The sequence below is a fragment of the Elephantulus edwardii genome, unplaced genomic scaffold (genome assembly GCF_000299155.1).
Source record: "Elephantulus edwardii isolate Elephantulus edwardi_28Jun2011 unplaced genomic scaffold, EleEdw1.0 scaffold00124, whole genome shotgun sequence".
Taxonomy (NCBI): domain Eukaryota; kingdom Metazoa; phylum Chordata; class Mammalia; order Macroscelidea; family Macroscelididae; genus Elephantulus; species Elephantulus edwardii.
Window position 1 is genome coordinate 7,199,812 of NW_006399874.1, and position 21,137 is coordinate 7,220,948.

Sequence of the window (21,137 nt, forward strand, 5' to 3'; positions counted from 1 at the left end):
TACTCCTACGATAAAAATAATGCCCTAAAATACAATACTCTTAGACTATTCTCTCCCCCGTAGACTTCAATGCTGTAAACATATTTCATCCAGTTTTTCTCAGTCTTACCCCCACCCCTAGATCTGCCATCTTTACCACAGCTGTACCAGGAACATTTTTGCCATTTTAGAAAAACCAGTCCTTCAAAGTTGTGGCCGTGATCTCAAGCTACTGTTGTCCACTTTTCCAAATCTCTTTCTTTATCTTAATAGAACTTGGTACTACATGGACCTCTAACTGCAGGAGAGGCATTGGAATGGGGTTCTTATCTTGCCATCTTTTTAAGTATAAGGCTGCTAAAAGAATTATAAGAGGAATGTAGAATGTCTGTCACATAGTAGGTTCTGAAAGTAGAGGTTATAAAAAGAGGTCAAAAAATAGCCCAAAATGAAGATGGCTTTGATTAAAACCAGAGAGTACAGCTAAGAACTATGGTGCACTGAAGAATTCATACCCTGTTTGAAGCATTAATAGTTGATAAAGATTTAAGGTGCAGACCATGTTTATAGGTGAAATTAGAGCTTAAGGACCTCTAGTTTGCAAACACGAACTGAAAGCATGCGTTCCTTACCTGAGAGAGGCATTCAAAATGGATTGTGAAGGTCTAGGTCCCTCTTGAAACACTTTGTCTTTTAGTGCATATGTCTAGTTTTCTGAGTTCCATGGAGTTTTTCAAGACTTCAGAAGTCTCCATGATCCTCCCAAAAAGATACTGCATTTAATGAATACATCATCAGTTACCATCCATGTTAACTCTTCTGTTTTTATGTATTTTCTATTTAGTCTTAATGGAATAATTCTTCTGCAGAATTTATTTGATAAATTATTTCATAAACTATCTTCTATAAAAATACCATTATTGTAATTTTTCATTGTGTTTAATACTATTACATTGTATTTTCTACTTTGTTATTACAACGAAAACGAAAGTAATACAAGCCAACTTTGAATGCATGCTGATGTCCAGCACTGAGTACTTGGAACGCACTAGCACCTTTGGCCCACATTCCAGCACTTCAGGCGGAGACTATTTTTATCCTTTTTTTTTTAAGAATAAATTTTAGAGAAGCTGAGTTACTAACACATGCAAGGTCAAATGGCTAGTGGGTGAATGGAACTTGGATTGAAATCCAGGCTGTCCAATTTCAGTGTTCTTTGAGAGCAAATCCATATAAAAATAATAAAATATAAAAAAGAAGTAATTTAGTATTCATTTGTAATAACCACTGTGGAAGTCTTTAACAGTTTTTTATTTAGAGTCATACAATAATAAACATGGAAGAACTTTAAGAGGGCACATACTCCAACCTTTGCCACTTGGATGTGAAGTAACTGCAGCTCAGAGATTCTAAATGACTTGCCAAGGGTACCACAGCTGGTGAATGGAGCGAAAGGGGTTAGAACCCCTGCCTCTGGTGAGATTTAGAGGATGCTAACAGTAAATTGTCTTTTGACTATACCTGATTCTTGAATTACATTCATTTAAAAACTCTTGGATTTACTTAAACAGGATTTAAAGGCATGTAACAACAAAATTTCATTTCTTTTGTCAAAATAGGAACCTTAACAGCTAAGCGACATGGTAGGCATTTTCGGCACTGTTTTATGACTCTTTCCCTTGAAGATGACATTCTTAATTTCCTTGCTCAGCTTGAGAGTTTTAATTTCATATCTGTTCTTAATTATTTGTGGATTCTTAATTGAGAAGCTTTAGAACTTTCATAAACTGAAGTCAGAACCAATGTCTTTCTTTTTTTTAAAAAAGGAGATGAATATTAAAATTTAGCTTGTGACATAATCACTAAAAAATAGGAGTGATTTTTTTTTCATTCTCAAACCTGTTTTTGTAACTTACTCCTCCTATTGAGTGTTCCCTTAGAATATTGTTGCTGTTAACACAATTTTTAAAACTACCTTAGATTGATAAAGATATTAAAAAGATACATATCTAAATATTCCCATATAGTGAAAGAGTGTAATTTAAACTTCATATTAAAGTGATATAAAAGGTTTTTTTATTTATTAGGTGCCCTATTATAGATGTAAATCTCTTTCTTCCTCTGTTACTCTCTTTTAATTTAAAAATAGGATCTATTTTTATTGTCAGGGTTCTGCCTACCCCCTATCACCTCTCCCCACAGAACACCCAATGTTTATTTTCCTGAGCCTTCTGATCAAATCACATTTAAATGAAAGTTTTGAAAATGAACCAGTTAATTGATACCATTTGCAGCAGCACTTTGATAGTTCCATATGGCTTTTTTGGTAATACCAGCTGCCTCATTATAAACTGTCACTGCAAAATCTCTTGATTAAAACCTGAAGATCCCATAGGTAAAACAATATTGCTTCTATTCATTCAAAACCTACATTTACTGTGGCAGAAATATGAGATATATGTTTGTGTGAAGGTTATTGTGTGTGAAAATATGTTGATTCCAAGAAATGTTTGAGAGAGAATCATTTAGTAGATGTCAGAAGCTGGCTTCCTTGAAATGTGTTTGACTCAGTATTTTTTAGGAAGCAGCATTCAAAATAATTGTGTACTTTAGTATGGGGGGTTTTATACATTCTGCATGCTCTGTGTGTAAATGAAAATACTTGTGCCTCTGAATTTTAATTTGAAATATTCTGTATTATCATTATTATTTAGAAATAGACCTCTTTGGGCACTGAGTTATTCCCGGTCCTAGCTTCCAAATGATTGAACATGATTTCGTTTCCCCCCACCAGATACATTTCTATAGAAATGTCATTAAAACATATCACACCTTCTCCTGCAATCTTAAACAGAGTATACCAAATATAATTAAACCTTGTTATAATGACTCAGAGTTATCATATGGATATCAATTAGAATACTGGGCTAGAAGCCACCATCTTCTCTCTCCTGGACCACTACAGTTTCTTTGTAACTAATTTCCTAGCATCTACACATGTCCCATCCCATTTTTTTTCTCTCCTTACAGCTGCTGGAGCAATCTTTAAAACAGAGGAATCTTATTATTTCAGTATCCTTCTTCAAAATCTTCAGTGGCTTCCCGGTGTTCTTAAGGCAAAATCTTAAATTTATAATGTGTCCATAAAGGCCTTCACACATCCTCCTCATCGCCCCCGTTTCATCTGGATTCCAGCTGATCTTGTTTTATACCCTTGGCAGTACTTTGGGATTCCAAACTAATGTGGCAGAATGGAAAGGCAGAGCAGGGTTTTCCTTTGCAGATATTATTAGATGTCTAATTGGGCAAAACATAATAAAGAAACATATAACCAAGAATAAGTTGCCCAACCTATTTAAAGCATCTCTAAGCTCCTTGCCAATTTCCAACATTCTCCATTTCTAAAACTTAAAGCTTTCTGACTGAATTGTACTATGCATCAAAATAACTATTTATGAAGCATCTTGGAAAAAAGTAAACTTTTTATTGACTTCCCAACTTCTTAATGAATTGAGTGTGAAAAATCAAATCTTGGAAGGTCATAGATGATCCCATTGCTACTAAACATTTAGATATCACACACACACACACACACACACTCTAAATCAAAGAACTGGTTTTGAAATTTTTTAATTAAGCAGCAAAGGAGGAGGTAAAAATTTGTTCTTATTCGTCCAGACGATGACTTCAAATACTCTAAAGAAGATCCGTCTGTATACTCTCAATCTGCTATATACTGAAGGTCCTAGAAATGATTGCTCAAATTGGATCAGTAACTAACTAAGAGAATCCTGGGGTGCAAAATGTACCAGAAGAGACCATGTTTCTGTGTACCGATCCATCTGTCAGGAGCCTTCTTTTTGGATCCTGAAAGCAACTCCATTCTTGCACTACTAATCTATTTTAATCCTCTATAATATTATGCATAACTCCAATCACATTACCTCCTTAATCAAGGATCTTTAGTGACTCCCTGTTGCCCACAGATTTAGGTCTGGACTGTTTACCATGGTTTTCAAGGCTCTGAGCTTTGGCCCCAGCCAGTCTTTCTAACCTCATTTCACATTATTCCCCTTCATGTGCCTTTCACACCAGGCCATTTGAACTACTTGCTTTCCCAGTATGTTCTCTTTACCTTGCTCAGGAGGTCCTGCTGCTTGTAATGCCCTTTTCTGCTATTATCCCAGCTCTGTATTCTCTCTAGCTTTCCTGTCCCAACTCAAATGACACGCCTCTCACAAAGCTTTCCTTGATCTCCACTGCCAGAAGTTCTCTCTGCTGTGGTTTGTAGATCTTTATCTGTGACCCTTACCACTTTTCCATTCTTGATGGTGGTTTTTAAGTATCTGTCTTAGTAGACTGGGACTTTCTCTAGAGTTAATCTTAGTCAAATGTGTGCACACTGAAAACTACTTGCTCATAGCATGGCCTTTTACACAGTAGTTTTTTTTTAGTTAATATGGGAAATGCATAGCTCATATACAATGGCTGATTCTGAATACAGCTCACCAAATATTTATTAGATGTCAGCTATAGGCAAGTCATTCAGCCTAAAGATTAGTAGGCTATGTAAAAAGTGATAAATATATAAGTAGATGCACAAAATATAATGGCTTCTGAGTTTGTGCAAATGTTTCCTAAAGAAAGAAAAATAATTAACTAAAGAATGTTCTTTTGTTGTCAGATTCAACTGCAGAAGGCAAGAGAAGGGGAACATTTTAATTGAGTTGGGTGTTGTATTTGATCAACTCAGTTTGACTCCCATTGATCAAATATGAAAAAAAGTAATTCAGGCAGGAGTTTGATATTTTAGGAAAAACGTCTTTGCATATATTATTTTACTCTTAAGCTACATCCTAGTAGAAAAGAATTCATAAAGATTTATGATTTTAATGAGTGAGCGCCATTGGAAATCATTACCCTTGGTACAAGGAACTTTCTTGTTACATGAATGCTGACTTTGGGACTGGTTTGCTGTCTCTCCACCTATCTTATAATTATGTGATATTGGGCAAGTTACCTGTTAGCAGATGCTTCGTCTGAAAAACTGAGGAAAATATTAAGTGAATGTATGTGTCTGTCTGAATGACGCTTGGAACAATGTCTAGCACATAAAACCGAACCGAGTGCTGCTCCGTTGATTTGGACTCCTAACAGTCCTATAGCACTGTCAGAGTAGAGCTGCTCATAAGGAAGCATAGTGCATCTTCTTTTTTCTGAAAATGGCTGGCGAGTTAGCTGCTGCCTTTTGGTTAGCCGCACAACACTTAACTCAGCACAGTACCAGGGCTCCTATCTGCCATGTTATTGTTGCTATGTGCTGTCAAGTTAGAAACACAGCACTGACCCTCTAGAGGGTTTTCAGAAGCTGTAAATTGCATGAGAGAAAATTGCTCATCTTCCTCCCATGGAGCCGCTTGTGAATTTGACTCACTTGGCCTTGCATTGGCAGTGCAACTCACTGATCCACATAGTTGTCATTAAATAAGTCCTTTCTATATTGAAGGAAGGTATTTCATTAACTAAGATTAGGGGATTTGGAGCTTTTTGTGTATTCAATAGCCTAATTCATTGCAAATGCATTAAAAAAAAAAAACAAAACACAAACATTAGCATTAACAAACAGTATGGACATCACCGCATGAACAGCATAGAAATCACATTGACTATATCTATGTAAGGGAACACTGGAGAAATTCAATATCAGCAATCAAAACAAAGCCAGATGCTGACTATGGAACAGATCATCAATCACTCCTGTGCACGCTCACATTGAGGCTGAAGAAAATGAAAACAAGTACTCAAGACCAAAATGTGATCTTGAGTCTATCACACCTGACTTTAAAAATCATATTAAGAATAGGTTTGACCTACAACCAGGAGAAAATAAAATAGATGAGTGGGACCTTCTAAGAATCAAATCCCTACGCACATCCAAAAACTTCTCCAACAGGGTAAAAAGGGAAGCCACAGACTGGGAAAAAGTATTTAGTAATGACATATCAGATAAGGGACATATATCCAGAATTTATAAAATACTTGAGCACCACAAAAAGATAAAGGTAAATAATGCAATAGAAAAATGGGCACAGGATATGAACAGGCACTTGACCAAAGGAGACATTTAGATGGCTAACAGATAAATGAAGAAATGTTCAAAATCCCTAGCTCTAAGAGAGATATAAATCAAAACAACTATGAGATATCATCTCACCCCAGTAAGAATAGCAAAATTTAACAGAACAACAAGCAACAAATGCTGGCGACGTTATGGAAAAACTGGAACCTTTATTCACTGTTGGTGGAAGTGTAAAATGGTGCAACCACTGTGGAAGGCGGTATGGCGCTTTCTCAAAAAGTTGCAAGTAGAGATACCGTTTGGCCCAGCAATTCTACTTCTGGGAATACACCCCAAAGAGACCATAAATGACATCCAAGCAGATATTTGCACACCCATGTTTATCACACCTTTGTTCACAATAGCAAGAAGTTGGAAACAACCTAAGTGCCCATCAACAAATGAATGGATAGAGAAACTGTGTTATATTCACACAATGGAATACTATGCTGCATTGAAAAACAAGGAACTTATGCAATATTATTAAAAATGGGTGGCTCTGGAGGACATTATGCTGAGTGAAGTATCTCAGTCACAAAAGGACAAATACAGCATGGTACCACTGTTGTAAAACAGGACTGACCTTGGGGTTGGGGGTAGACTGAGAAAGATGGGTTTAATAATGTATACTGAATTGAAACAGATGAGGGAGAAAACTGTTTAAGAGGGATATGTTATTAGGTATTTTTGTCATGACAGGAGTCCAGAGTGAAGGTTTTATAGTGGAGTGGACCTGGGCGGGCGTGATTGTAAAACAATGAAAGAATTTTTCTTTTACTTTTCGAAGAGGGTAGTATACTAGGGGGGAGGGTTGGGAGGGGGTAAAAGTGCAACAATGAATGAATGGAAATCCAAAATCTCTGTAAATTTTCATTGAAATCAATAATAAATTTAAAAAAAGAAAAAAGGGGGGGATGGAATAGGTTTGAAGCATTGAGTACCAGTGATTGAATACCAGATGAGTAGTGGGATGATATTAAGGATATCATCCATGAAGAGAGAAAATGGTCACTACAAAGACAGAGGAGAGAAAAAAACCTAAAAATGGATGTCAGAAGAGACTCTTAAAATTGCGCTAGAGTGTCAGGAAACCAAAACAAAGGGTAAGATTTTGAAGTAAAAGCTGAACAGAAGATTTCAAGAGTGCAGTTTGGGAAGACAGACCAAAATATTGTAATGGAGTGTGCAAAGACCTAGAACCAGAAAACAGAAAAGAAATAATTCAGTCGGCTTTTCTCAAGCTAAAAGAACTGAAAAACAAATTCAAGCCTCATGTTGCAGTACTGAGAGATGCTATGGGAAAATTTTTTAATAATCCAGAAAGCATCAAACAAAGATGAAGAGAAAACACAGAATCACTGTATCAAAATAATTAGCCAACACTTAAATATTTCAGAAAGTACTGTATTGTCAAGATCCAGTGGTTATGAATGAAGAAGTTCAAGCTGTACTGAAGACATTGACAAAAAATAATGTCCCAGGAAACAATGGGCTATCAATTTACATACTTTAAATGATAGATGCAGCCTTGCATGTGCTTACCAGTCTAGGCCAGGAAATTTGGAGGACGGCGGCTCTCCAACATGCTGACAGGAAGATATCCATACTTGTTCCCATTCTCAAGAAAGATGATCCAACAGATTCTGGAAGTTACCAAACAATATCATTAATATCACAGGCAAGCAAAATTGTGTTGAAGATCATTCAAAAATAGTATATAGAAAAGTTCAAGCTGGATTTAGAAGAGACTGTGGCACCAGGGATATCATTGATGATGTCAGGTAGACTCTGGCACAGAGTACCAGAAGGCAGTCTACTTGTGTTTTATTGACAGTGTGGATCATAACAAATTATGGTTAACATTGAGAAGAATGGGAGTCCCAGAACACTTAATTGTCCTCATGCAAAACCTATAGTTAGATCAAATAGGCTGTGAACAGAGCAAGGGAACATTGAGTGATTAGGAAAGGTGTGTGTCATGGTTGTATCCTCTCTTCAAACCTATTCAAGGTGTATGCTGAGCAAATTATTTGAGGAGCTGGACGATTTGAAGAAGAATATGGCATCAGGACTGGAAGAAGACTCATCAATAACCTTCATTATGCAGATGGCACAAGTTTGCTTGCTGAAAGTGAAAAGAACTTGAAGTGCTTGTCACAAAGGATCAAAGACTACAACCTTCAATAAGGATTGCATCTCAACCTCAAGAAAAAAAAAATTCTCACCACTGGACCAATAAGCAACATCATGGTAAGTGGAAAAGAGATTAAAACTGTCAAAAGATTTCATCTTACTTGGGTCGATAATCTGTACACATGATATCAGCAGTCAAGGTATCGGGAGATGTTTTGCACTGGGAAAGTCTGCAGTCAGAGACCTTTCCAGTCATTGAGAAATGATGATGTTATTGTGAGGACTAAGTAATGCCTGATACAGGACATGGTCCTTTCAAGCACTTGCTACACTGCTGAGAGCTGGACAGTGAATAAAGATGACAAAAGAACATGATGCTTTTGAACTATGGTGTTGGAGAAGAGTACTCATTAACCCATGGACTGCTAAAAGAACAATCAGATGTCTTGGAGAAGGTGCAGCCAGAGTGCTCGTTGGAGGCAAAGATGATAAAGATTCATCTCCTATTCTTTGGGCAAGTTGCTAGCAGAGGCTATTCCTTGGAGAGTGATAACGTGCTTGAGAAGGTGGAGGGATGGCAAAAGAGAGAAAGGCCCTCAACCAGGTAGATTGACACAGAAAGAAACTGCAGCAGTGGGCTCAAGTGTGTCAGAGATTGTGAGGATGGTACAGGATGGCCCAAGGTTCAGATCTGTTGTTCATAAGGTTGCTATGAGTTGTACTCGACAGTAGGTAGCAACAACAGAAATAGATTTTTAAAATGAAAATATGGAAAAGCATGCTGAGTTTTCAAATACTGAAGTGTTGATACCATCCTAAAAGCTCATTGAGTACAAAAGAATAGGCATAATGGGTAATTTGAGTGGTATTAAAATTTAAATGTAATCCTTAAGTTTAGTAATAGGATTTGATAAAATATATTAGCAGAAAATTATGAGCTTGGGAATCTTTTTGTGAGCCTCAGTAGAAATAGTAAAAGAAAAAAATATTTTCTGAGACAACACAAAGTCTAAGATTAATAAAGACATTAAATTGGGTTGCTTTGGGAGATTTTTACATCATATTATATGTGGGACATCTGTCTAGAATGAGTTACTTTACACACCCACAGGCTGCAAGTCTCTAGCAGTTCAAATGCACCAGAGACTCTTTGGCAAAAGATGGGCAGGCTCCTTACAGCTTAGAACCTTGGAAATCTGATGAAGGAATGCTGTGAGTCAGAACTGACTCAGAGTTGGTGAGTCTATCACATTAAATGAGATTCCCTGTGCTAGATATCTAAATGAAGAAACCCATTGCAGGTGATGTATTAGACTGCTAGCCAACACATAGCTGTTAAAATCTAGTAATACAGCCTAGAGGAAGAAAGTGGTTAGAATCCACCAGACTCCACAGGAAAAAGATGAGGGTGTCTGTTCTTGTAAAGGTTTACAGCCCCCACATTGTATTATAGGACTGTTATGAGTCAGACTCTGCTTGACTGTTGTGGATTTGGTTTGATTGGGGAATTAAAGTAATGAATTGTATAGGTCCCTGCTCTCAAGAACTTCCGATCTAAAGGTGAGGGTGGCAGGGGAAGACAGACTGATGTGAGAAAATCATTATGTCTAATATGAGAAATGACACAATTTTGCACAAGTTGTTGGAGGAACCCTAAGGGCCTACGCTTTTATTATGCTTTGCAGTGTTTCTGTGATTTCTGATAGAAAACACCAGAAGTTCATAAAATTTTACAGGTTTCAATGATTGACTACTATCTGGATTGTTATTGACCTTGGCCAGAAGAGCATATTTTAGTGAGGAACATCAACTCAATGGGAATGGGAGGAGAACCCAGAAAGAGAAAGGGTATGACTTGAAACAGAGACAAGAGCTTGGGAGATAAGGGAAAGAGAAGTGTCCAGTATTGCTCACAGAGCAGATGGTGATGCCATACTAACTGTGAAAGGCAAGGGCGGGGTAAGGGTGAGTGCCTCACTTTGAGCCATTTGAAATGTTGACTAGCTGTGTGGAACTTAAGTTGGGTAGAGACCTGAAATTAACCTGGGAACATGAATTTGGGCACCCTTAACGTTTTAATAGCTCATTCTGATTAAAACATGATAAGTGGTGGATTTGGGGTTCAAATCCAGGAGGCAAAATTCCTCATATAAGTGTTCACATAAAAGCCCAAAAACTGATGGGGAGTCATACTGAAAGTCACAAGAAATGAACAGCGCCGTTTTCAGAGTTTATTGTCTTGAGCCCTTGGGTCCAAAATGCCCAGTAAGGAAGATGGTCTTGTAGGGCTTGAGTACGTGCTATCAGGTTCATATTACCTAGGTAGTAATAAAACCATGTGACAAGGTGGGAAGTGAAACTGTCTGAATTGCACATGCCTCCCCAACTTGTTGGTGTAAGAGACACAAGAAAGGAAGAATACTTCCTTTAAGGCCATTAATGGAAAACGATAAGCATCTTAATCTTAGCCCATTTCAGCTCTAATTAATTTGGCTCAGAATTATCTGTCTTTTGAGGCATTTGAAATATTCTATGTAAGTGGAATGGGTATTATAAATGAGATCTATATTTAGATAATAAAAAGATTTTTAAGTGATGACTGGAACAGTTTTTGAAGTCTCTTTATTAAGTTTTACTATATTAATGCAATCTAATTTGCTTTCTTGTACAGATTGATGATTGTGGATTTTCTTTGAATCATCCTAATCAGTTCTTCATTGAGAGCCAGCGGATTCTAAATGGTGGTAAAGACATCAAGAAAGAGTCTACCCAACCAGAAACTCCTCAGCCAAAACCAGCTATCCAAAAGGCCAAGGATGCATCCTCTGCTCTGGCCTCATTAAATTCCTCTGTGGAAATGGACATGGAGGGTCTGGAAGAATATTTCAGTGATTGATTGTTAGAGTTTTGGTAACCCTTTTTCCTCCCTAGCCTTCATGACCTATTTTGCCTTTTTTACCATTTTTGTGTAATTTCTTCTTTTACCTTAACCCAATTTAATGACATCAAAATGTGTCCATAGTTCTTAATGAACATGTATGAAAAATGAAGATTTTTTTTTTTACTATATTTTGCCCTGACAAAAAGAGAAATGTGGTTTGAATTGTGTGGTTTTTATCTTATTTTAAGTAGGAAAGAGAGCTTTCTAGTGTGGTTACAGTCTCCTAGAAATATTGCAACTGAAAACCGTTTTAAATACTTAAGTCTTTGTAATTTTGAAACAACCTTTTTCTGGATTAATTTTGTCAATAAATATGAAATGTACATGAGAGTTATATGAGTGTTTTTGTGTGTAGACAGGAGAGTCCTGTTAATAGATAACAGATTGGACATTAACTCACTTTTTAAAGTATACTTTGGTGTATCACAGTAGAACTACGTCTGATCCAGGCCATCGTGTTTTCAACTGCTTTCACGTCATCTGAAAGTTAGACAATAACGATGACAGAAGAATCAATGCCTTTGAATTGTGATGTTGGTGAAGAGTCCTAATTATCCTGTGGAGTTCCAAAAGCACAAACAGTTCTTTCTTGGAGAAAGTGCAACCAGAGGGCTCCTTAGAGGCAAGGATGGTGACATTTGGTCTCACTTATTTGTGGCATAGTGTCAGAGGAACCAGTCCTTAGAGACACCGTTCTGGGAAAGATAGACGGCCAGGGAAAGGGAGGAGGACCTTCAACGAGATGAGTTGACACAGTGACCGCCATAATGGGCTTGAGCAGGACAGAGATGGTGAAAATGGTACAGGATCACGAAAAGTTCCGATTTGTTGTTCAGAGCCATAGAGGGTCACTATGAGTCGTAAAAACTTGATGGCACTTGACAGCACTTTATGGTTCTTCACATCAACATGGAGAACTTTTGCCCTTTAAATAACAACAGATCTACTGTAGTGAATTGTTGTGTACACTGGAATCTGTCAGACCCTCAAGCAAGTTTTCAGAGGCTGTAAACTCACAAGAGAGGAGATTGTACATTTCTCTCTCTCTGGAGCATCTGATGGATTCAAACCACCTGCCTTTGGGTTTACAGTGCATCTCCTTACCCACTAGGCCACCAAAGCTCCATGAAGAGAATTAGAACTGGAGAATTCAGAGAAACATTTGTATGGTCACATATATTTGTTAATGAACTAGGGGGTTTATTATATAAGATGATGGTACTCTTTTAACTCTTGTTTCCCATTCACACAGAGGGCATAACAGTTACTGAAGGAAAGGGATGCAGGAGAAGTCTGATTATTGCTTCAGCCCCCCGTCTTCTACCTTCTGTAACATACTCCGGTGGCTGATAGAAAATGTCAAATCAAAGTCATTGCTGTCTGATTGGAATGGGCTTCAGAGCTCACCGCCCAGTGGGTTCTCGGAGCACAAGGAGATTACTCATCTTCCTCCTAAGGAGCCATGGGTGGATTTGAACAAGCAGAGAAGTGTGGCCTCTTGGCTCACAGCACAACTCTCCAGGGACTAGACTGTCAGAGCTCCTAAAATGTCAAATAAGCTTGGCAAATTCCTTACCTTCAGCTATTAATACACTGCTTTTTAGAACAAACTTTTAGTACAGGGGATTCAATTTAGTAAATGTTGTGAATGATTTGTGGTCACCCTAGTGTAATGCCTTGCTCTTTTTTTTTTGCCCACCTTTGGCAAGCAGGTAGGATGTTGTTGTTGTTGTTGCTGTTATGTGCCATCTAGTCGCTTGCAACTCATAGGGACCCTATGTACAAAAGCCCTAAACTCTGCTCTGTCCTGTGCCAATCGCACTGTCTCTGACACTCCCATCCCGATTATCCCAGTCACTGAATCAATCCACCTCATAGAGGGCCTTCCTTTCCTGCGCTGTCCCTCCACCCTCCCAAGCATGATGTCCTTCTCCAAGGACCGGTCTCTCCTCACAACATATCCAAAGTATGTTAGACGGAGCCTCAGAATCCTTGCCTCCAAGGAGCCACCCGGTTTAACCTTTCCAGGACGAATCAGTTTGTTTTCCTAGCAGTCCATGGTATTCTCAATACTCTTCTCCAGCACCACAGCTCAAAGGCATCAATTTTCCTTCTGTCCTCTTTGGTCATTGTCCAACTCTCTGATGCATAACAAGTGATTGTGAAGACCATGGCCTGTATCAGACACACCTTAGTCTCCAGAGAGACATCATTGCTCTTCAGTACCCTGGAGAGGTCCCTAACAGCAGACTTTCCCATGGCAATACGCCTTTTAATTTCCTGGCTACTGGTGCCAAGAGTGTTGACTGTGGAGCCAAGCAAACTAAAGCTGTGAACAATCTCAATCTCTTCACCATCCATCCTGATGCTGCCAATTGGTCCAGTGGTGAAAATCTTTGTCTTTTTTACATTGAGCCTCAATCCATATTGGAGGCTGCAGTCCTTGACCCTCTGCAGCAGGTGCTTCAGGTCCTCTTCAGTTTTAACAAGCAGGGTTGTGTCATCTGCATAACACACATTGTTGATAAATCGCCCACCAATCTTGACCCCACCTTTTTCCTTATAGAGCCCAGCCTCCCGGATAATCTGTTCTGGATATAGGTTGAAATGGTATGGAAATAGGACACATCCCTGGCGTACGCCCTTCCCAATTTTGAACCATTCAGTGTTGCCCTGCTCTGTTCTGACGACTGCCTCCTGGTCCAAGTATAGGTTTCTCATTAGCACGATCAAGTGTTCTGGGATTCCCATTCTTCTCAGAGTCAGCCACAGTTTGTTATGATCCACACAGTCAATCGCCTTTGCATAGTCATGAAACACAGATAGACATTCCTCAGGTAGGATAGGAGTGGCCTATTCATGGCATTCTATAGACCTCATTAGCAAGTGCCATTGTGGACGCTCTTACCTCACTCACTGATTTCTCCCATTGGTCTGTACTCACGCTTGTAGATTTGGGGCTTTCAGGAGAGATTATAATTGAAACAAATTTTTGAATTATAAGAAAGTTAACTAGTCTATATTTCGGTGCACTCCTTTTCTTTGTAGAGAGGCCTTTCCCCCTTATCCTCATGAATCTGATACTATAACTAAGCAGAGGGCATTGTATTCTGAAAACTAGTTTGTCAGAAGTACCATGCTTTTAATCCTGTAATTAATTAGCTGGCTCCACAGGAAAATGAAAGTTTTAACGGGATCAGAACATCAGAACCTAAAATACCAGCTGATCAGGTTTATATTCTAGATCTCTGCATCAAAGATTTCTTGGCATGTAAAGTAACATAATTAAATGAGATATTATCTCAACTTTTACTTGTCTTTGTGAATTATTATTACTTAGTTTAGGAAATGGTATTATTCTGCTGCAAATTACTGCTATAAATCTCTCCCTTCTGAGGCCATCTGCTCTTCTTTTCATCATTTATAGTTCTCAACAGGAATCTGATGACTGCCTACCACTTTATCCATGAGCTCCAAACCACAAGTAACTTTTTTCTTTAATGCAAGTGCTTCAGGGAGCTGTTTTAGCCACAAGTTAGCTTTAGAACGCTAATCATTGAATTATATTTAATACATAGATGTAGTTAAAGAAAGGAAATATTAGAAGCAGTCTCACTGCTTTGGTTCAATGAGAAATCTTATGACAGGATATTTCCTCCCTGGCAGCATTTTGCAAGGCTATCTTTCTGCTGGGTTATGTTCTCCTTTTATGAAACCTGTTCTTTTACTGGCTGGAAGGACAGCCATTAAAAGCATGGTAGATGTGTCTTAGCTGGCTATTTAAGACTGGCATCTTCAAGAAATTGTGTCATGCTACTTGAATTATATATATATATATATATATATATATATATATGTAATCACACCTCAAGAATAATACTAAATATTAGTTGTATTACAGGTTCAAATCCTTTTTAATAAGGTTTGATATCCTGTCATGTGTTTATGTGTTTTAGAGAATATATAAACATTTTGTGAAGTCCGTAGATGAGAGGAGTCAGAAGTTTGTATAAGAAGATAGAAATAATGTGGGTTTGGTGCTTTTTGGAGTTGGAAAAGCAATTTATTTTTCATGCTTCACAGCTCTTGACAATTTTGATTTGTTTTCTTTGAAAGCGGACCTGTTTGAATTGAATGATGTAGGAAGAACCCAAAAGGGAAAAAAAATAAAAAACCAGGAGCCTCTTTTCAAAACAGTAGCCAAGTGAGAAAGAATATGAATCTTCCTGATCTTTTAACTCATCCTCATTTATAACCTCTTCAAAGGAGAGGGACTATCTGATTATCAGAAACAAAAGAAAACAGCAGAGGAAAGGAACTGGGTTGGAAATTTGTGGCTGGTTGAAACAGTGGCATTATTAGTGGAGATTCATAACTCTTTCATGTTGCTTCTCCATAATCTTATTCTGTGTCTGTGGTACAGAACTCTTAATTGCAATGCAGTTAAAAGAACACTAGGAAGATTTTAAGTAAACTCTTTGAGAATGCTTGTGATGGAGAGTCATAAAAGTGACTAGTGCAGATTTTCAATGAGAGGCTGGTGAAATATAGCATTGGGAAAGCTCTTTTATTCATCTTGAATTTTAAAACTGAGACAATCTTCCAAAAGCTTAGAGGGTGTTTTGGGTTTTTTGCACATTGCTGTCTTTCTGATACTCAGAGTCTTTGCAAGCAAACTTCTGTTAAGTCTTTGCAAAGAAGAAAAGAAAACTTCTGGGATTTAAGTTTGAAAGGTAAAATAAGACAACTCCAAAGTTGTGGTTTGCTGAGACTCTACTGTTTGCAAATTTAATCAAGGTCTTCTACAGGCATCAGCTTGACATTAAATTTAAGTGCCCATTAAAGCGGGAGTATGACAGCCGTTCTGAATGTGAAGCTCAGTCTGAGGACATCTTTACAGCTGGAAGGGGGGCGGGGGGGAAGAATTGAGATGCCTCAAACCACTGTGGTAATTAGATCCATTTGTTAACTTCTTTTCCAATCCTGGTAAAGGGACAGGGAGAGAAGGTTAAGAGAGAAGGAGGAGGGCCTGGAACCAGAAAGATGGCCAGTGCTCCTGAAGAAAATGAGTCAAGGAGGGTCCTCTGTTAAAGCAAATTAATAAGATGAAGTTATTTTACGAATTTTATTTGGCTTGCCACCTCCGCCCACCAACCCCATCCAGCCATATCTGTGGAAGTTGCATTTTGAACTGATAGACTTTGCCCTCTGATAGACCTGCAGTATTTTTTTTTTAAGTGCTCCAGTCATACATACACTGTAGCTTGAAGATTTTGTTTCCCTCAAGGGCATATATCTTGGTTTCAAGTAATCACTCATTTACCCAAAGCATCTGGCCTTCTTTTCGATATTGAGTTTCTTTTTGACATGTAGTTATTGCCCTAGTCTACAGCTTCTCACAGTAATTGGCATTGTAGGCAATTAGCTTTGTGACTCTATGGAAATCTTGTCACCTGCAGGAAATTATCTTCCCGCTTCGTCTGACCTTCCTGCCAAAAATAATACTATTTCCTGTTATTGGATTTGCTTTCTATCCTATAAGCTCTTTTCATCCATTGCTTCATGACATTTTATTTTCTCCAGGAATTATCACTGCAGAACCTTATCAAAGGCTAAAGAATATGTCTGTATATAAAGCTCTGGTATTTCCCCTGAGTCTTCAATTGCAATGCTGTTTTTGAACACTGATGACAAGTAGTGAAACAACCCTGCTAATAAATGCATGATGGATTTTCAATTCAGTGCTGCATTTCTAGGTATTTACTCACCATAATAGTGTGCTGCTTTTTAAAAATAACACCTTTGCACTGAAAAGATGAGAACATAAATTCAACAAATGATACATTTGATTTAAGACTCTTTGTAATGAGAGAATTAACCATTACATGCAAGCAAGCAAGTCCTCCTCAGCCTTTTTTTTTTAACTTCAAAGTGGAGAATACCAAGATCTCCATTATTGATTCTAAAGGATACTGTTAACGTGATTCCTATATGTGAAAGAATAAGAATTATTGTTTAATAATTTTCTTCCACTTGAGTTCTCTAAAGAGTTCCTGGATGCAGTCTTCTTATTCTGAAATTTTCCCTGAATCAATTCCTCTGTGCCAAGGATTGGTCCCTCTTTGCGAAATGCCCAAAGTATGTCAGATGGAGCTTCAGAATCCATGCCTCCAAGGAGCAGCCTGGCTTCACCCTCTCGGGGATGAACCTGTTTGTTCTCCTGGCAGTCCATGGCATATTCAATACTCTTCTCCAACACAACAGCTAGAAGGCATCAGTCATCCTTTTATCATCTCTAGTCACTGTGCAGCTCTCCAATGCATAGCACCCAATTGTGAAGACTATAGACTGGATCAGGTGCACCTTAGTCTCCAGCCTGATGTTGTTGCTCCTCAGTACTCTGGAGAGGTCCCTGATAGCTGACTTTCCCAATGCAATTTGTCTTTCAATTTCCTGGCTGCTGGTACCAAGAGTGTTGACCGTGGAGCGAAGTAAACTAAAACTGTTAACTATCTCAATCTCTTCACCATCCATACTGATGCTGCTAATTGGCCCAGTGGTGAGAATCTTTGTTTTCTTAATGTTGAGCTTCAATCCATATTGAAGACTACAGTCCTTGACCTTCTGCATCAAGTGATTCAGGTCCTCAGTTTCAGCAAGCTGGGTTGTGTCAGATGATGATAGATGATAGATAGATAGATAGATAGATAAAAAAAAAAAAGATAGATAGATAGATAGATAGATAGATAGATAGATAGATAGACGGGCAGATATTTTAAACAATCCAATACATCAGTATGTTTTGTTACTGTTGTTCACCCTTCATTGTTCATTTATACTGAGCTACATAGCTACTTTTTCCATTGATCTTTGTTCCAGAATTCTTACCTGAGGTTATTTTCTACCTGAAACACATACGTGTTGCAGTAGTGTGGATTTGCTGACAACAGTGATTAAAGAAAAACAACTGGGGAGCTCTGGTGGCCTAGTGGCAAGGAGCTGCAACTATAATCCCAGAGGCGCACGGTTCAAATCCACCAGATGCTCTGCCGGGGAAGGAGGGACAATCTCCTCCTGTACCAGTCAGATCTGATTTAACGGTACACGCACACAAAAATAATAAAATAAAAAAGATTAAAACAAACCCAACTGTTGCCTTTAAATTATGGTGCTAACAAAGAATATGAAATATGCCATGGACTGCCAGTTAAGGAAACAAAGCTGCCTTGGAAGATGCTGTTTGGAAGGAGGTTTGTGAAACTTTGTCTCACATACTATACTTTGAGCATGAGATCGTGAAGGACCAGTTCCTGGAGCAAGACAGCCTGCACTGGGGAAAAAAGCAGTGAAAAAGAAGATCCTTTTCAGTGAAAAAGAAGATCCTCAACAAGGTACGTGGACACAGTGATTGCAACAGTGGGTTCAAGCATAGTTCAGTTGTGAGGGTGGCAAAGGATCAGGTTGTGTTTTGTTCTGTTTCACATAAGCTTACTATGAGCCAGCACAAACCCAATAGCTCCTAAGAGGAACAATTCTAGTTTTGAAATGTTTTTTTCTTTATCACATAAAGAGGTCAAATAATTGTTTTCTAGCTTCCATTGTTTCTCCTTCATTCCACTGCTTCTGTTGTTTCTTTGATGTTAATATCAGTACTTCACTTCCCTTTAAAGCTTAGTAATTTTCCATTAAATGTATATACTATATTGTTGTGTACCGTCACACCAGAACCAGCTCATAGCTGATCCTGCAATGGGTTTTCAGAAGCTTTTAATCACACAGGAGGAGACGCCCATTTCACATGGATTCAAATCATGTTGATTTGAGTTGGCAGTGTAACTCCTTACCACCGAGCCACCGGAGCTCCCTCTATGTACCACATTATGTTTATCAATTTATGTGTTGCTGGACATTTAGGTTGCCTTCACTTTTTGGCTATTGTCATTAGTGCTGTAGTGGATATTGGTATACACGATTCTTTCTGTGTCAGATATTCTTCTTGTCACTTAGTGCTATCTCAGAGTAAGTGTTTATTTGATTAAATATTTTATTATCTCTCTTATGCACATGGAAACATATTCAGGGAAAAAAGTCCTGTAAGAGTAGAGGTGTTGTCCATCTTCTTCACAACAAAGTTCTTAGAAATCAGTACTCAATAAATATCTGATAAATGACTAAAATGTCAATTAGTAATCCCCTGTATGACTATGTGAACCCCATTTTCCATAGAAACTTGGTTGTTTAGTAAGTTCACTTGTCCAATTAATTTTGCACAGTTAAAACCAAGAATACAAGACAACACTCAGCAGTTTAAAGTCATTTAAGTTCTCTTAAGAAATTCACAACCAACAGCCCATGAACATCTTCAAAGGGCCTTCAGAAAGTCATGCAGGAATGGCCTTGTGTTAATGATTAGTCTGTCAAAGCAAAATGCAAATCATGATGTGTCACTTTGAATGTGAGTGTGCTGGTGCCACATTCTGTTGGCGAGCCTGAAGGAAGAGGTGGTGGGCCAGGGAGTCAGGCTGTGGCCCGGATTCTCATCACTGCGCTGCCTCTGGGACCCTTTTACCAGGCAGTGAGATTCCAAAGGAAAAGTAAAACCAGAACCAGAGGCTAGCTGTGGGAGAGTGATTATGCTGCTGCTGTCATTTTCCTTGTGAAGAACATTCTTACAATAAATGACAAAACATAGTTCCTGAAATATTTCATTGGGTCCTATTTGTCAGTGAAATTGAGAATACCTTATCCACCGAACAGTGATATAGGAATCTGATGATGGGCAAGAAATAATTTTTGCTGATTGTTTAGAGAATTCAGCTTAAAAATATGAATAATCAAAACAGCTATCATGTATTAGATGAGCCAAAATACTTGAAACAATCCTCAATTTTTTCTTCTCACACTGTGCGGTCACTCCTTCATAGAATCTCTTGCCTTTACCATCAAAATATGTCCAGAATATGACCATTTTCTACCACCTCTACTATTCTATTTCAGGCTGTTATCAGTTCTTGCCTGAAGAGCTTGTGGTGATGAAGAAAGAAGTTCAAGCTGCTCTGAGGGAATTGGCAAAAAACAAGACCCCAAGAATTGACAGCATACCAATCAATTGACATATTTCAACAAACAGGTGCTGCCCTGCATGTGCTCTCCAAGTTGTGCCAAGAAATCTGGAGGACAGCCACCTGGCCAACTGACTGTAAGACATCTATATTTGTTCCCATTCCAAAGAAAGGTGACCCGATAGAGTGCAGAAACTGTTGAACAATACCATTAATATCACATGCAAACAGGACCCTACTGAAAATTACAAAAACAATAGGAACAGCATATCAGCAAAGAACTTCCAAATGTGCAAGCCGGATTTAGAAGAGGCAGTGGTACTAGGCATATTATAGCCAATGTTAGATGGATCTTAGCTGAAAGCAGAGAGTACCAGAGGAATGTCTATTTGTGTTTCATTGACCATGCAAAGATGTTTGTGTGGATCACAACAGACTGTGGTTAACTCTGAGAAGAATGGGAATCCCAGAACACTTTTGATTGTGCTTATGCAAAACCTTTACTTGGACCAGGAGGAAGCTGTCAGAACAGAACAAGAAAACACTATATGGTTCAAAACCAGAAAAGTTGTTTGCCAGGGATGCATCCTATTTCCGTACATTTTCAATCTATTCACAGAACAGATCATCCAGGAGGCTGGGCTTTTTGTGGAGGAATGTGGCATCAGTATTGGAGGAAAACTCATTAACAACCTGTGTTAAGCAGATGACCCTGATTGCTGAAACTGTGGAGGACTTGAGGCACTTGCTGCAGAAGGTCAAGGACTGCAGCCTTCAATATGTACTGATGGTCAACATCAAGAAAACAAAGATTCTCACCACTAGGCCAATTGGCAGCATCTTGATAGACAATTAAGAGACTGAGATTGTTAACAGCTTCACTTTGTATGGCTCCACAATCAAC

At 38.4% G+C, this 21,137-nt stretch overlaps 1 protein-coding gene across 1 annotated transcript in view; it reads left to right on the forward strand.

The window, feature by feature from the left end:
- PRIM2 (primase, DNA, polypeptide 2 (58kDa)) overlaps window positions 1-11,164 on the forward strand; it is a 443,510-nt gene extending 432,346 nt beyond the window's left edge. The window contains exon 13 of the mRNA XM_006893148.1: window positions 10,902-11,164. Coding sequence (XP_006893210.1) covers window positions 10,902-11,126 — 225 coding nt within the window. The 3' untranslated portion in view covers window positions 11,127-11,164. The remainder of the gene's footprint in view (window positions 1-10,901) is intronic.
- Window positions 11,165-21,137: the final 9,973 nt, after the last annotated feature.